Source organism: Centruroides vittatus, unplaced genomic scaffold, assembly GCF_030686945.1.
Source record: "Centruroides vittatus isolate TY-2023 unplaced genomic scaffold, ASM3068694v2 contig_3092, whole genome shotgun sequence".
NCBI lineage: Eukaryota > Metazoa > Arthropoda > Arachnida > Scorpiones > Buthidae > Centruroides > Centruroides vittatus.
The window spans coordinates 39418-56782 of NW_027121990.1; the positions used below are offsets into that span (position 1 = coordinate 39418).

A 17365-nucleotide genomic window follows, 5' to 3' on the forward strand; every position below is an offset into this window, starting at 1 on the left:
GCGTAGCACATCAATATATACTATAATATATCTCATAAATATAGTATATAATATATATATACTATATTTATGAGAAGTGTTTATATATAAATTATTTGTCTAGCAGTGGCGTGCGGTGACATTTGATGACAGGGAAGCTGTGTTTCTAAAATGTATTTTTAATATCACAATTACAGTGTAAATCGCTAGCCATGATATAAGAGCTAAAATTATAAATAAAATTATTAAAACTTACTTAGTAAAATAAAATTTGTGATGGATATACAATTATACATACCTGGAACAAAATATTCAATTCTAAGAATATACTTTCAAAGAAAATTATATTTAAATATAGTTTTGCGAAGAAACGTATATAAAAATAACATAAAATATTCTTTACTTTTTAAATATTAAAACAATCCACTTAGTTAAAATTGCTCCCTACGAGTGGCTCATGAATGGAATCAGAGACGATTTTGGTAGGTGTGCAGTACGTGCATGCGTGACAAATCCCGAGGGTGCCGATACCGGTTAATGCCAAATGCCTCTTTTGTCGCATCACCTGTATATCTCAAAGGACGCCACAGGGCTGTTTTAAATTTTAAACTTTTCTCACCATAGATGTAAAAATCTAAATATGTTAAACTTAGTAATTTGTTTTCTACTACTGTAATTCGTTTTAGTTCCAGGTGTACACGGAAATCAGTTCCCCACTGTGCTGAGCTAGTGATTGGTTCAGTTAAGCTTTTATGAATGAGTGAAATTCTGGCTCTTTCAGCAGGGTTTTACTTATGTCCCCATTCCCTAATCTCTTAATTATTTAACTACTTCTTAGTAGAAATAAGTCGAAACCGGTTACTTTGTACCTGAATATCTGTAGTCTTAGGAAAACAGTGGAAAGACAAATTTTATGATATATAAATCGGGATATATAAATCGAAAATTTAAGGAAAATAAATTCTAGACCTTTTTTGTACCATTGTACGTCTCATTTATTAAATTTGGTTGTAAATGATGCTGCCAAAGTAACAGTTAATTTTTTAACACTACTAGAATTGTACACGTTTTTTCTGCATTCCCTTACAGATGGGACATACTATAATCGTAATATCACCGGTTTAACATTGAAATCCGTAAGTAATATAAGATGGGAGAGCGGAATAAACGCAGAATAAATGTATTAAATATTTTAATGGATTTTTTTAAACTCCTGTCAACTACACAGAACTATCGTAAAAACATGCCAGTAAACTCCTATCGGTTGGGTTAAGTTATAAATCTAGTCCAAGGGTGAACAACCTTTTTTATAACATGGGCCAGAATAAATTTTACGTTTTTTCTGCGGGCCGTAGTAGTTAATTGACGCCTTCTTGTAACTGGTAATTTTTTTAGTCTGCATAATTTATATAAAGATAAAAAGTTAATTACTACATTTATTTCTCTTATCGTTTTCGAAAATTACAAAGAATTGGAAAAATAACTATTAATTAAAAAAATTAGTTATTTTTCCAATTTAATAATCTATTAAAGATCTCGCGGGCCGGATAAAAAGTTTTTGCGAGCCGTAGCTGGCCCGCGGGCCGGGGGTTGCCCGCCGTTGATCTAGTCTACTCGTGATTCACATAATCGGCATCTAGCAGGCAGGCGGCTAACAGCCCAAAACCGGTTCGGGATATAAAATTGGATGCTTTATGCGTGTGTTGCTTCTACCAGCTAAACCGTGACGTTGGTGCACTGTAAACCGCATGTGCTAATGCCTATATAATCTGGCTGATTGGAAACTGACCCAGTTTCGACATTCCTTCCGCCACTGAATTATTCGAATATACAATAGCAATCTTATCGTTTTTTTCACATATAGTATAGAAATTTGTAATAAGATAGATAATTAAAATTAATATTTCATTATAACTGCATTAATTCAAAGTACGTTAAAATATGAAAATTTATATTTTATAAAATACGAGGGAAGGCCATTGAAAGGTGGAAGCAGCGCTTCCACCGCTTCCAATGACGGCACGTCATTGTTGTCTAGTAAAGTTGGGAATGAGAAAATAATTTATAATTAGATTGTTTCAACTTCATTAAAAGTGTAGTGCCGTATTGTGTTTACAGGAGTGTAAAACGAAGAATATGAGAAAACATACCTCTTCGTGTTTCCTATTTACAACTTTTAAAGCGACTCTTTCGTTTGAATCTTTTGGTTGAACTAAATATACCGTTGCAAAACTTCCTTTTCCTATCTCACAGAAATTGTAATTGTCATTAACTGTATTCGACGAATTGAATTTTTTAATTTTTAAGTCCAATGAATTTTCTAATTCAGACTCCTACAATGGTAAAACGTTTCAAGTGCAAAATTCATTAATTGAAAGGCGACACAAAGAACGATATCGTATCTGTGAACTGGATATTTCATCACTTTTATTAACGCAAAACCAAGAAAACAGTTTGCAGAACGTGTTTTTCCAAAACTGCTTAAATTTTCCGGTTTTCTTAGGGATATTTTCTTGAAATTGTGAATCGCCTTTGGACGAGCACTTACTTTCTCTGTCGTTCTAAGAAAAGTCAAGATAAAAGTTGTTAATTGTCATACAAATTTAAAAATAGATTTAAAAAATTGCTCAATCTTATCAAACAAATATAAACACCAACTGAAGCCCGATGTATAGCAAATAGACATCCACAACTGCCGAAAAAAATCGGAATATTTTTGAATTATAGCCCGATTATTTTCGGCAGTTGTGTCTTCCAGGGTATTGTGTATATTTTTCGTTTGCGTTCTTTGACAGACAAAAAACAAAAAAAAAAAAAAAAAAAAAAAAAATTCATGCAACGAGTTGCTTAACTTTACCGGCAATATTTAGTGGCTCCATCCGTTATGATATTTTATTAAAAACAAGTTTTAATATTTTTAGTTAATACAATTAAAAATACTATAAGTAATAATATATGTTTAAAAATAGAAATTCAAAATGATTAGTATATTGGCAGTAAAAGTGTTTTCAACTACAGTATCAGCAAAAACGTCACTTTCGGTACTCTGGTGAATAAAAAAATTCGCAAAATAATAATAATAATAATATAGTTTTTTTAAATATAAAATAATCAAGATTATTTCTTAATTATTATTATTTTTTCTGTAAAATTGAACATTAATTTAATATTTATAAAATCCATTTGAGGATATAAACTACATCTTATCGATAACCGGAAGTATATTCGGCAAGTAGGAAATGGCGAAAGGAAGTTGTGGAGAATGGATGAATCTCTTATTGATATTTTGCTTTTTACGTTTAAACGGAAAATAATTTGGTAAAATTTGAATTAACTATTAAATACCTTTAATTTTTTACGCTTCTACGTAGAAACGTGTAAATTATGACATTTTTAAACCCATAATGTTACATTTATTACATGTAATGTTAAGAAAATACATCAACGAATGGGCATTACACAATGCATAATCTAATACACAATTTAATCATGAAATGTTTAAGTGTGTATTTAAAATATTAAATCTTTACATTCATTTTACATCTTGAATGTTTGTATACATTCTCAATACTACACATTTAAAATTATATGAATCTAAAGCATCATATTCTGTTTAGATCACACTGAAATAACCTTTTTGGCAAGGGACCTTAAAGTGGAGGTTACATAACAAAAGTCATTTTGTTTTAATTATATACACTCCTCATTTAAAACATTTATCTTGTCTTTATCTGTGAATATAATTTGCACAACAGCAGTGAAGTTCTTCTGTTATCAACATGATTTTGCTTAAAAATTTTGTAATTAGATAAGATTGTCTTATTGTTGTAATTGTAATCAATGGATTATGATTGTTTAGAAAATAATTGTGGATTATTTGCAATATATTACTGTTCTAGTGTAATTTAATTATGTTGAATAATTATAATACAGGGTGAAACTAACAGTAGGTGGAATAGGGTTTGTGTTAGGGTTATACTATAACGGCGGTGTATGTTTAACTTGGTTATGGTTATGGTTGAAAAATTACGTTGGACACGTATTTCGAGAAATTAATACGTGAAGATACTTGTGCAAAAATGTTTGTCAAAGTATGAAATGGTAAAATGTAGACTTTGAAGCTGTGTAAATTGTGATGGATGGCAGTTTGAGAACCTGCATTGATAAAATTGTATTGTATTGTATTAGTACATATAATTGTATATGTAATCTCAATAATGGTTCACCCTGTATGTATGTTAATACCTTCTGCATATTTATTATTAGCATTTCATTTTGTCAACTTGTTTTTATGATTAGTGAATTGATAAATTATTATACTTTCTGGTAGAGTATATTTTATTACAATTAATCCAAATCTATATCCACAGATTCTTGTTATGCAGTTTTTAATGTATTTCTGCATAAAGTCAAAGTTATAAGGCTAATATCTGTTAAATACCAATCAAGTTAGATATGAAATTTCATTCATTTTAGTAAAATCTTTCACAATCTTAATGATTAGCATAATATATTATTATGCTAAGGAATCATAATATAAAACAATCATATCGTAAACAGGAATGTTTGACTTTTTTATTTTATTTTTTAACATTTCAGTGTAGTTGACAGAACATAGAAACATTAACCCTTGAAGTAAATAAATACAAATATCTGAAAAAAAATCTAATACTTAAATACATCAAAATAAATGTTGATTATAACAGTTGTATATATGATTACTATTTGCAGTTCTACAAAAAAAATAAATAAAAATACATAACTAAATGGGTTATATTTGCATTAAAATTGCATTGAAGTGTGTGTTCTTCATATTTTATGCTCATATATTTGCTGAGTAAAATTCCTCCTAGTATAATTTTCTAATGTAGACAATAATTATGATAATACTGTTTATCTTAGGGAGTATCCGGTGGAAAGAACTATTAAAGAAGAAGGTGTTAAGTATTCACTTTTTTTAAAATACAATAGAACTTTGATCATCTGAAGTAATGTGGACTGATAGTATCTGGGGTAATCAAAAACTTGGACTAAAACAGACGACCACAGTCATTTTAAATTAAGAGTATAAAAAATTTAATGAATTTAATCATTTAGAAAAAGAACGTTTTTTACATCAGTTACTATACTTTTAATATGAATGATTTGTCTCACATTAAAGCTAAAGGATGAAAACTAACATAATACAAAATGATTTGTTTCTATGTTATTGTTTTAAACTTTTCTATAAATTACAGTGTAAGAAAATTAATAATTTCACTTACAAGTTTGCCTCAGATAATTGAGATTCTACAGTATTCACATTTATTTTGTTTTCATGTTTCTATATACTTCTGATAATTAGCACTGAGTTCAGCGTTAACGTAGATTCTTCTTTTTATTGCAAGCACTTTCGACGAAAAGTTACGATCGTCGTCTTCAGGCGAATGTGGAAAGAACAAATTTGAAAGAGGCACGTGCCGAACGTTCCAAACCGAATAACGGAAGATTTTCGTTGGCGAATTTTTAAGAAATATAATGTATTCTTTTAGCGTTCGGTAACTTCGCCGGTTCGAAGGAGATTTTAGATCGGCACGAATTGACGGTGCATGCGCTGAAAAGCACACACGCTACGTGTGCGCTTGTCGGCGTGTTTGAGTGTTTATGCGCTTGTAAAGAGTGACCCAAATTTCGGGCAAGTCCAGGGTGGGGACGTTGCATGCCTCTGCTGTTATTGTGAGGATCGCTTCCCAGATGAATATTATTTTTCTATTGTTGGAGCTTTTTAGGAGCGCTGTTTCTGACCAAAGCGGAGTGTAACCCTGTTGTAGAACTTTTCTGGTCAGCTCTGTTGTTTGCCTTCCTTTATTTATATCATCCTGATGTTCCGCGATACGGCAGGCGATCATTCTTGTTGTTGCCCCTATATATTTCTCTATTTCTCCTGTTGTTGGATTTTTTTTTTTTTTTATTGCAAGCTCTTTCGTCGAAAGTGCTTGCAATAAAAAGAAGAATCTACGTTAACGCTGAACTCAGTGCTAATTATCAGAAGTATATGCAACTTTGGCGTGAGTTAACTTTTATTATTTTCTATTTCATGTTTCATTCTAGAAATTCCATGAATTGTTCTATGTATCCTGATAATGATCTATCAAATATGCTGATTCTGTTTTTTATTTAAAATGTTTTCAATAAACATTGCTGTTTATGGCATAATTGTTTGCTTAATAGTTAAAGCAGCATTGATATCAAATTTGAACTGTAATATTATTTGAAATTAATTTCTTAATGTATGAATCATTTATTAAATTATCTAATATTAGGTATTTTAATTATTTATTGGATTTTTGGAATAAAATCATAAGCTGTTGAAGAGTTATGGAGATAATTACTAATTCTTTTCTTTTTTTCCTTCCTGAATGTACCAAAAAGTTATTTCTAGAATATATTTCAACACAAAATATCATTTTTCTTCATTAATTATCTTCTTTACAGTTAGACAAATAATAAATGAAAAACAAACATATTTGCATTTTTTCCTATCAGTTTGCTTTTCTGAAATCTTCCTTTACCAAAAATATTTCGAATAGCATTTTTGTACAATTAACATGTTTTTCTTTTCCAGCTATTATGTACATATAACAAGGGAAAGTATTGGAATCATGTCAAATTTGAACCTCTGAGTTTTTTTGCAAATCTCTGCATTTTGAGTCCCCTTGAACCAAAAAAGTCAAAAGAATGGGGAAAAAAATTCCTCTTGTGTATGTTGGCATCAATTTTATTTAATATCTCACAATGGGGTAAAGATTAAGAAACAAAATTTGCACTCTCTGGAACCTGTAACTGGCATGTAACGCATATATATTGTATATCACGGGTGACAAACATTTTTGAACAAGTCAACTAGTTAAGGAATTCCCTACATACACTCTGTCCAGGGAATTCCTTAACTAGTTGACCTGAAGAAGAGCAACGTGCTTGTTCGAAAATGTTTGTCACTCACGCTATACAATATATATGCATTATGCACCAGTTACAGGTTCCAGAGAGTGTAGATTTCACATCGGTGCTCAAGTTGGAATCATTTCTGTGTTAAACAAAATTTGGCATGGTAATTCATATATAAGAGGCATTGATGCTATTAAATTTTGGAGGTTAAAGGTTAAGGGGTTCAGAAGATAGATGAGGGTCATATGTCATGTGCTACTTCTAGCACCAGAGCCTGTTGAGATTTTATATCTCAACAGGCTGAACTTAATGAAGATTTTACTTGTTAGTATTTTACAATTGTTTATAACAAAATCTCATTACAGCTGGAAAGTTACGCAACTTGTTACTGGATATTTCAAAAATGTGATTAAGTAAAATTAAAATCTGGCCAATGCAATTTTGCATTTTTTTGTGGGGGTGTAGCCTCAAATAAAAGGTCATCTTTATATGTGAAAATTGCTTTGAATTGTCAGTGGTGTCAATTAATCCACCATTAAGAAATTAATTTCAATTAATTGAATTGAATTGAATTGCCACTGGTGTTTTGAAATGACAGAAAAAGGAAAAAGAAGAGAAATTTTGTATATTTGTGATATTTTATATTTTTATGTAAATGAAAATATGATTATTGAAGATAATTGCTTATAATCATAATTTTAAATGTTTATATAAATATTTCTTTTATATAGATTATTTATATATGAAAATACAGTTTGGTTTATTTTCTTGGAATGGAAAAAATTTCATGATGACAGGAAGATATCGGAGAAGTGTACTTAATCTGTAAGTTTTTTAACTAGTTCTTTAAGCATTTTTTTTTAATTGTTGATTACTAATAACTAAATTATTTTAATTGAAGACAAGGAATACAACAATCTGTAATTGATAATCATCCTTTACCTGAAATAGTTGATGGGACACCTAAAATTGAAGATTTAAAATTAGATGATGATTATAATTATTCAAGGTATAAGAATATAAATTTTTCATAGACTAGACTAATTATCTTAACATACATTTAAATAAATTTACTTCATTCGGAGCTATTTTTAGTATGCATTCTAGTATGCATCAGTCTTAGCCACAACCAATTCATTGGTGAACACTTCAGCAAGCTTCTACTGGAACATCTGGCAACCTAACAAGATGGCAGATGTAAACAGCACTATATTGGCATTCGCAAACTTATTTTGTCAGAATAACTTGGGATTAATACTGATGAATATTAAAAATGATGATGATGATAAAACATTTTCATTCACTGCTACTGTTGCTATGCTAAAAGAACTTCTCTCTATACTAAAATGATAACATTTCATACCATTTTCATGCATAGTCTTCTACTTACTTCTAGCAACAGAGCCTATATGTTTCATTGTTTATATCACCAAATAATCTTATATTTAATTACAACATATGGATTAAATAATATTACATGTTAACTGTCTTGTTCAATTTTTATGATTTTTTTATAAAATCATTAAATATAACCATGCAGGCAGCCATATTGCTTTATTGGAGTTCAACATATCCATGACCAGATGAGTGCAATGCGCATCGGTTGCTGCACCGGTGAACTCATCGATGAATATCGGAACACATTTTTGTACATTGCGGTTTACCAATGTGCTGTTTAAAGCATACTGGAATGTACCCAATGTCTCCATTTTCTATAGGCAAACACAAAACATATCAATAATAACAATCTATCTTTAATAATGAAATATTATACCATGTAGATAATAGCAATTGTCATTTGATTATTAACTGCTTAATGTGGCATTAAGATTTCATTTCTTTTGATTTACACGACCAATTAATAAAAACGTTGGGCTTTGAGATGTTTCCATATACCTCTCTCGTAAACCTTGTCACCGGTGCTGCCAAAATTCATACGCTAACGTTTTCGGCCCTTTACTAGGTCCTTCTTCAAGCAAAAATTAGCCTTAGTTAGGCTAACGACAATCTTGCGATAGTAATTATCAGTCGACATAACTTATCAATACAATTCAGTTCATCTATACACACCGGGGTGAAACCATATACCTCTCTCGTAAACCTTGACTATCGCACGATTGTCGTTAGCCTAACTAAGGCTAATTTTCGCTTGAAGAAGGACCTAGTGAAGGGCCAAAAACGTTAGCGTACGAATTTTGGCAGCACCGGTGACAAGGTTTACGAGAGAGGTATATGGTTTCACCCCGGTGTGTATAGATGAACTGAATTGTTTTGAGATGTTTCTCTTTGTTTTATCATCATTCAGTTTAATTCCAAAAGTCTACAAAAAATTGTTTGATATTATACCTCTGTCATTAAGTTAATATATTTTACTTTAAACTAGGGTAAAAATTTATTGTCAAACAAATGTAAAATAAATGAAAAAAGCCGAATTTAGTGGATTTTCTTTCCATCTGTACTTACAACATGCTAAGGTGCTTGTATTTGGCTAAACTATGGTGGATTTGACCATGTGCCAGTGACACAAATAGGATGTAACCTTGCAGTTGGCCACTCTCTAACCACTTAATACTGTAGTATAAGTAGGCAATGATGTAATGAATGACTGTACTGATTAGAGACAAAGTAAATGATGTTTCAATTTCACTTTTATGATACAAGATCCTCACATTTTGGCTAATTTTCCCAATTAATGTCTTTAGGCATAGTTAAAACATTATTTTATTTTTTGCAGCTAATATCATAATATTTTTACACTTCAAATTTCGCCAGGATTGTCTTAATTTCTTCCAACCTCATTTTTGCAATCGGCGTATTCTGCCCCTCTGTATTCTGTGTGTGACTATAGAAACAAAAGTCTTATATAACAGGCTGGTCAAACCTTGTCTTGACCCCCCTATTGTCCTTACCCTATTGTTATTATCCTCAAATATATTAGAGCTGCATCCCCTATTGGAATGGTATTTTATATTAAATATGGTTAAAATAATACAGTTACCATTGTTCCATAGTAAATGTCCCTCTTACTTTATTAATACTTTATGAATATATCCTTAGTTTTCAGTTGCCTGTTAAAGGTTAAGTTTTAAGTTATGCTCAAAATTCACATGTATGTCACACTACATAATATCAGTACACTTACGAAATATTATATATGTGTAAGTATTATGTAACAAGTTTATAAAAAGAAATTGCATAAATATACAGGAGCAGCAGTTTAAGTACAGGATCTAGAAAAACTGTAGTTTGGCCACCATGGTTTTATAAAGACAATGATATTTCAGTTACATATTCAGGAATACATAATTCAGTTTTTGTGATTACTATGCGTTAAAATCACATTATTTCATAGTATTAAAATACAGATAAATAAAGATAAATAATTATAACAATGATTTTATTAAAGTAATAATGAGATTAAATTTCATATGTAAAAAAATTTTACAGATTTGATTCAGATGTAATACAATACTCGACAAAATTAGAAGATAGAAATGAAACATATGCATTATCATCTGATTTTACCAGTGGAACAAGATGCACACAAAGTGTGGATTCGTGGTGTGATGATGTAAGCAATTATTTAATTAGTTTTTCCATAAAAACTAAAATAAAAGATAATAAATTAACTACAAATGTAAAATAATTAAAATTTTTTTTGTTAGGAATTTGAAAGAGAATGTACTAAGAAAGTTGAAGAAATGTTAGAATTTATAAATGGAATAATGTATGATGATAAACCATTTGAAGATATAAATCTTGAACTTAAAAATGAATGCAAGTTGTGGATTGAAAAATTTCCTCATTTTAGGTGATAATTATGCTAATATTATGTTAATTTACATAAAAATTATTTTAACAATAAAAGAAAATTTTTATAGAATTACAGGAAAACAAATAGTACAAGTTGAAGATAACAGCATTCAGTTTCATGTTTTTTCATATCCACCATCATCTCCCATTCAGTCTGAAGTAACCTTTGATCCATATTTCAAGTAATTATGTTGAAATTTTTAATAATTATTATCATCAAATTTTATTAAGTAAATGATTAGTATTTTCAATCATTAATGTTTTTTTTTTATTATAGAATTAAAACTATTACATTTATTACTGAACAAAATAAAACATGAGTTATTAAATGTAGAACTAATAAATACTAGTTAACTCTCTTCAATAAACTGTTATAGATTTTGAATCATTTGAATATTAATATCATTTATCTGTTTGTTTCTTTAAAAAGATTTTTTTTGTTAATATGTTATTTCTAGATTTTCTATATTTAAAAACTCCTGTTTAAAAATGTAATCATCATAATGTTAAAAAAATAAGCAAGAAAAACTATAATTCAGTTGTATAAAATTTTTCCAGGACTTTCTTTGTAACTATGATAGTAAACAAAAGAACCACAACACAATTTACATTTAGTTTTAGCTAATGGCTTTAATCAGAATTTTATAAATAATAGTAATATCTTAAGTAAATTATCCAGAATAAAACTATTTATGAATATTTCACTGGATTCGTCTGCATAAATTTATGGATTAAATTAATTTATAAATCCTAAATCTAATATAATATTATTAATCACTCACTAATATTAAGTGTTTGAGTAGAAGCAATTTCTTATAGAAAAGCAAAATGGTACACTTGAAAGATGTCAAGTGTTACCAGAAAAATATCAAAAAGTTAGATGTTTGATAAACTATGTGATGTCAAAAGGTATATTGGGAGTCCAAAATCAATAGCAAAAACATTTAGCATAATATAAAGACAATTGGACCCTTGAACCTTACACACCACTAAGAAATGAGTAAAAAAGTGTCATTGTCAATTTGCCTTGAACCAAGATCTGAAGAAGTAATGCATACTTGGCTCATCTCTCAGTTTAAAATCTATCTTCCCGAGAGAATTAAGAACTTGTAACTACGGACCAGTGTATTGAAAAGCAGAGAAACTGTTGAAAAATTTTTCTTGAAAGATCATTTTCCCATTGTAATAAATTTTATATGACATTGCATTTAATGATTGACTTATCCATATAATTCAAACAACCAGAATTTACAATAAATCAGCTATCAATCATTGCTGGAGTCTTTCTAGATTATAAACTAATTTATGTTATTTTCATCTAGGTTAAATTTAAAAATATTGACTAAATGAATTTGAGTTTTTTAAATTAATATAATTTTAAGTTTTCAGGTTAAAGGAAAACAATTACCAATTCTTCCAAGTGAAAAAGAAACTGCTACATTAATTGAAAATGATCTCATTAACAATGAAAATGCTAATGTACCAACATTTGTTGAGGAAATTATTGCTCAACATGGTGAATATGAAGAACTTTTTGCCTGTCATAAAATGTATATAACTTTTTAAATTATTTAAATAATGCAAAATGTGTTTTTTTACTTTATTGATTTTTTAAAAATTATTTTAAGCAGTGTACATACTTCAAGCAGAGAAAGTTCCTCTTTAGATAATAGTGCATTACATCATTTAAATATTGATTTTGTTAGGGAATGTGTTCTTGATAAAATTATGGAAAAACTGTGGCCAGAGGTATGTATAAAATTCAAATTTGTTAATTATCAAAGTTTATTATACATTGATAGTATGTCATTTATTTTAGTTACTTTTGGTGTCACACATAATTCAAGAAGAACAAAATGATAAAGGTATTTTATCAATCGATTAATGAATGTTGCTTGTTTTTCTTGTATACACTAGAATCTGTTTATTGTAATCACTTGGAGACTCCTATTTATTATTTATAATAATATTTATTCTGCTTACTCTTGACGGTATAGTAACACTAAAATTAATGGAAATTCTGGGTTTTATTTACTCTTGATATTTAAAAGGATGTTAAAACAAAAGAAGTTATAATTAATAATCTTCAAGTTATACAGTTATTATTAATATATATACAATGTTATTTGCCTTTAGTTTTTCATACTATTTTAATAATGTGGTGTAAAATTGAAGAAATGCCATCAGTTTAATCCATGGTATTGTGAGTTAAAAACAACAGTTAAAAATGTTTAAATATTAAAAGCATTGATTAAGATTGATAATGTTTGTATGTTATCAGTCACATACTGAAGCTGATAACACAAAAAGACAACTTAAAAATGCCTATTTGCTTGAAAAATAATAATGATGAATATAACCAAAACTCTGATTTTGATAACATTAGATGACTGATAATAATATCCATGGTTACAATAAGTGGATTTAGTTGTATTTTATAATTATAAATTGTTAAATTTCTATGAACATTATACTTTTCTAATTTATAAATAGAGGAAATGTCAAAAAAAGTTCTACCATCACTTCCATCCACCATATCATATTTAAGAAAGTCTCAGTGGGATCCTGAAAAAGTAGGAAATCCATTAGATGGTATATTGACAGTTTCTTCAAAAGTTCTTCAGAAAAGAGATCAGCGTCTCAGGTAACAAATTGCATTTAAGCAAGAAATTTAATTATACTTACAACTGTTATTCAGTTTTTTCCTTCCATATAGTGTGGAATCAAATATTGTAACAAGACCAGGTTCCAGTTTAATATCACCAAATAGACTTACTTCCCTGAATTCACTCATACCAACAATACAAGAAGTGCCTTTAATTAAAACTACAACACATCACTCTAATTTTAATTTTCCAAGTGTTCCAAATAGTCGTACATCTTCAGCCCTTCAGCAATTTAGAAAATTTTCAATAAAGGATTCAGAATGGCCAAAAGTGCTTCAAGTAATATATATTTAAATATTTTATAATTAGAGATGTAGTGAAAAACTAGTAGTGTTGGAATTTAGAACAGGAACAAATTTGAAATGATGTTAGAATAATTTATAATAAAGAATATTATATATGAAAATCTCTTAATTATATTATTGAAATATGTTACTATAGAAAAAAATGATATATTATAAGAATGAAGTGTGGATTAACTTATGATTATAGAAATTTATCAATAATTAAAAATATAAAAATTAAAAAAGTAAAAATAATACATAATGTTTTACATTTCAGGAAGAAACTGAAAATTTACCATCAGTTACACATACATCTATGATCAATGTACAAAGGCAAATTAGTGAACCATTTGATGAAAAAAGTGAAACCAAATTTCCATCTACTCATTTTTCTCTTCCTCCAATTATCAATAATAATAATAATAATATAATAATTTCCAAACAGGTAAATTCTAAATTTAAAAGATTATGAACAAAGTCAAAATGTTTAATATATTGATTGCTTTCTCATTTGCAGATAATTGACATCATACAATGGTAGAAATTTATACCAGTGTAATATCAGTTCTATTGTAGAATTTAATTTTTTCATTTAGTTAAAATCAATTTGTCAAACCGAAGACCTTTGTGTGAAATCAGTAAATTAAACCTAACAGTTGTTTTTTTATTTATGAGCTTGCAGCATTATTATCATCTCTGTAGGTAGAAACCATAGGCTTATAAGGAATTTTTACCATAAAAAGAAAATTTAAAATTTCACAATGTTTTTTTATTTAAATCATCAAAAATTCTCAAATTTCTAAGATTATTGAACTTTATTAAATGTTCTGTTTAAAAGAATCTTAAAATATATTTTACCAAAATAAAAATGAATTGACATTTAATCCATTTATATTTTCTGGTAGACAATTTTTCCGATTGTTTATTCTATATATTGGCAGTTAGACAGAACAATCAAGTGTTTTAAACAATCATCTGTCATTGAGCAACAAAACAGAATTATAATCAGAAGATAATTGATATTTTATGTCTGTTTTATTTCCAATTTATTAATTACATTTTTAAATGTTATTTAAAACACATTGCAAATCAATTTAATGCTGTGTGCTTACAATGTAAACAATAACAAGGCAATCAGTATGTTAAATTCAAAAAACATTTGAATTATAAACAATATTGAAAATAACTTTTTTTTTGTTTCAGAGTGTCAAATCTCCATTGTTTCAATCAATGATTGAAAATCCATCAGAAAAATTTTCAAAACAGCTGAGTAAAAATGAAAAAGTGGATTCAAGACCCAGTACTTGTAAAAGTAATAAGGTAGAAACTCTGTATAAAACCATATAATTCACGAATATTTAAAATAATATGAATATTATAATTATATTTTAAAATTGGATTGTCAGGATAGCAACCTGGACTAAGGTTTACTGTTGGGTTTTTTTAATACAAAAATTAAATTAAATACTTTTCTAGAATACTTCTAAAGGTAGTTTTATTTTTTATTATAAGGTTTATCAAAGCAGAGTTACTAATCTGTATTGTAACTGATCTTTGTTTTTTGTGCATAAGAAATTAAATTTTCTGTTTATGCCAGAATGATAAGACAAAAGATAGGCTATATATTTTCTTGTAGGTTTGTTATTTTAAATCTTGAAAAGATAGACTTATGCTTTACATTAAAATAATTGTTCTTAAAAAAAAGCTGTTTATCATTTGATAATTATTTATTTAGAATTTCTTTTATTTTGATTCCAATTTTCTTTCAAATCTGTTTATTTAAATCTATAAATAAAAAATGTATCAGTAAATTCAAATTCTTTTAATACATATAGAAATTTAAAAAAATTTTTTCACACTAATATTAATATCTATTTTATTTTAGAGTATCAGAGAGAAGAAATCTAGAATAAAGTAAATTCTAATAATCAGCAAACATACAGTATGTATAAAAGAAATTTTTTAAATTTATTAATACAATAAATGAACTCTTTCTAGTAAATTAATTTATGTTCTAGACCCTTTTGATGTACCAATATTGGGAGGATTATCGGAAAAATTACTGTCACCCTATCAGTTTAAAGATTCAGAAGCACATCTGCCATCTTTGGAGCCTAATTTGAATACAGATCAATTAGTCACGTTGTTTCCAGTTGTAAAATCATTAGAATTGCAAAGACAAGAAGATAATAAGAGAGTAATTAAAAGAAACCAAAGTGCAAAAAAATACAGTTAGTACTTGTTAATATTATTTTATCATAAAATATTAACCAGAAATTCTAATTGTTTATGATACAGAAAATGTACTATAATTTTAAAAATTTTAAAATAGTACATAAAATTAACATAAATAATTACCTAAAGACTGTCACAAAAAATAAAACATCTCTAATTAATTCAAGTTTTAAAATTTTTAAATGTTTTTCTTTACAGATGTCTTAAATCGAATAAAAAGATGACCTTCTTATTCATCCATTTTGTAAGAAATTCTATATATTTATTGATACAGATACTACAATATTTTACTAATTTAAATTGTAAATGATTCTGATGTGATAAACTGTACATAACATTGTTATATAAATTTTAATAATAAATAAGGAAATTTTTTAAATGAATTTGCCACAGTTTTTATATCATTGAATATTACAAATCAAGATTACAGTATAAACCTACTTAAATTATTAAATTATGATAAAAAAATATTTTAAAGTACAAATAAAATTAAATTAATTATACATTTAATATCATAAATGTGTTGTATTTACAATATGAATTTTTTGAGTACCAGTATTTGTAATACTGATGAGTAAATGAAAGTAGAATGTGGACAAGTAACATTCAGCATTGGATTGAAATGATATGAATTATAAGTTAATTAAATATTTTAATTATATATCCAGCAGAAAGATGAAGTATCTAGTATGAGATCTTCAAAGAGAGAGAATTATCAATTGGAATACATTAGTAGTTAGTTTAATATCACAGTGAGTCATAAGTGTGGTCAACAGTTCATTCCTTGAAAAGACCACCCAGTAACTCCCTGTTTGGGCTCATCGGGAATTTCTAGAATGCAGGCGTTAACAACGGAGACAGAATGTCTTTGTCCCTGGAGTAGAGGACAAAAGGACTTCACTTTTGCACACAGACCTGGTCCTGACAAAATGTATATTTAACTGTTCCTGTTGTAACCATTATTGTGATAATAACCTTTGGTTATATTACAACATATATAAAAGAAAAATATGACAATCATTTTAAGAAAACTGTTAAAATATTAGAAAGAGTTTACAATAAAACATCGGTTTTCAACTTATTTTTATCACAGAACTCTTTCACTTTACTAAGAAATGTTGGAACCCTGACAATTTTTAATGATTATAGATAAAACAGCAAAAACAATTTATTGAAAATGCAAAAAAACAAAATATTAATGATGGAAAGCAAGTATTATTACTTAATTAAATTGTGAAGGGTTAAACTTCTTTTCTTTCAATATTTTAAACAGTGCTATGTCTGAATTTGTACCTTTATTTGTATCCTCCCTTTCAGTCTCCTTGTCAATAGAAACATTTGAAGTACTTGCTATATTTTTCTTCAAAACTCTTCTCTCAGCCAATGCTCTGTGATTTTTTAACCCCTTGGCAACATGTGACACTCCTCTGACATGAGGGTCCCATCACTAGTATCGTAGTA

At 28.0% G+C, this 17365-nt stretch overlaps 1 protein-coding gene across 2 annotated transcripts; it reads left to right on the forward strand.

Annotated features, from left to right (window-relative positions):
- The first annotated feature begins 3195 nt into the window (after positions 1-3195).
- LOC136973149 (primary cilium assembly protein FAM149B1-like) lies at positions 3196-16274 on the forward strand. Of its 2 annotated transcripts, none has more exons than XM_067267844.1 (16): positions 3196-3297; positions 7638-7731; positions 7808-7915; positions 10354-10477; positions 10572-10717; positions 10788-10901; positions 12102-12269; positions 12348-12468; positions 12539-12584; positions 13213-13363; positions 13436-13664; positions 13947-14114; positions 14873-14989; positions 15555-15611; positions 15688-15900; positions 16103-16274. In XM_067267844.1, the coding sequence occupies exons 2-14, from the start codon at positions 7649-7651 to the stop codon at positions 15585-15587; spliced, it is 1608 nt and encodes a 535-aa protein (XP_067123945.1). In that variant the 5' UTR covers positions 3196-3297; positions 7638-7648; the 3' UTR covers positions 15588-15611; positions 15688-15900; positions 16103-16274. The 2 variants fall into 2 exon arrangements, with proteins under 2 accessions (XP_067123945.1, XP_067123946.1); XM_067267845.1 differs by having other exon boundaries at positions 12351-12468.
- The last annotated feature ends 1091 nt before the right edge of the window (positions 16275-17365 follow it).

Bases quoted from the DNA above. Each gene is read 5' to 3' on its own strand.
- LOC136973149 (XM_067267844.1), top strand. From the start codon at position 7,649: ATGAAAATACAGTTTGGTTTATTTTCTTGGAATGGAAAAAATTTCATG. The intron at 10,718-10,787 runs GTGATAATTATG...AAATTTTTATAG, and splicing joins GAAAAATTTCCTCATTTTAG to AATTACAGGAAAACAAATAG. The intron at 13,665-13,946 runs GTAATATATATT...TTTACATTTCAG, and splicing joins AATGGCCAAAAGTGCTTCAA to GAAGAAACTGAAAATTTACC.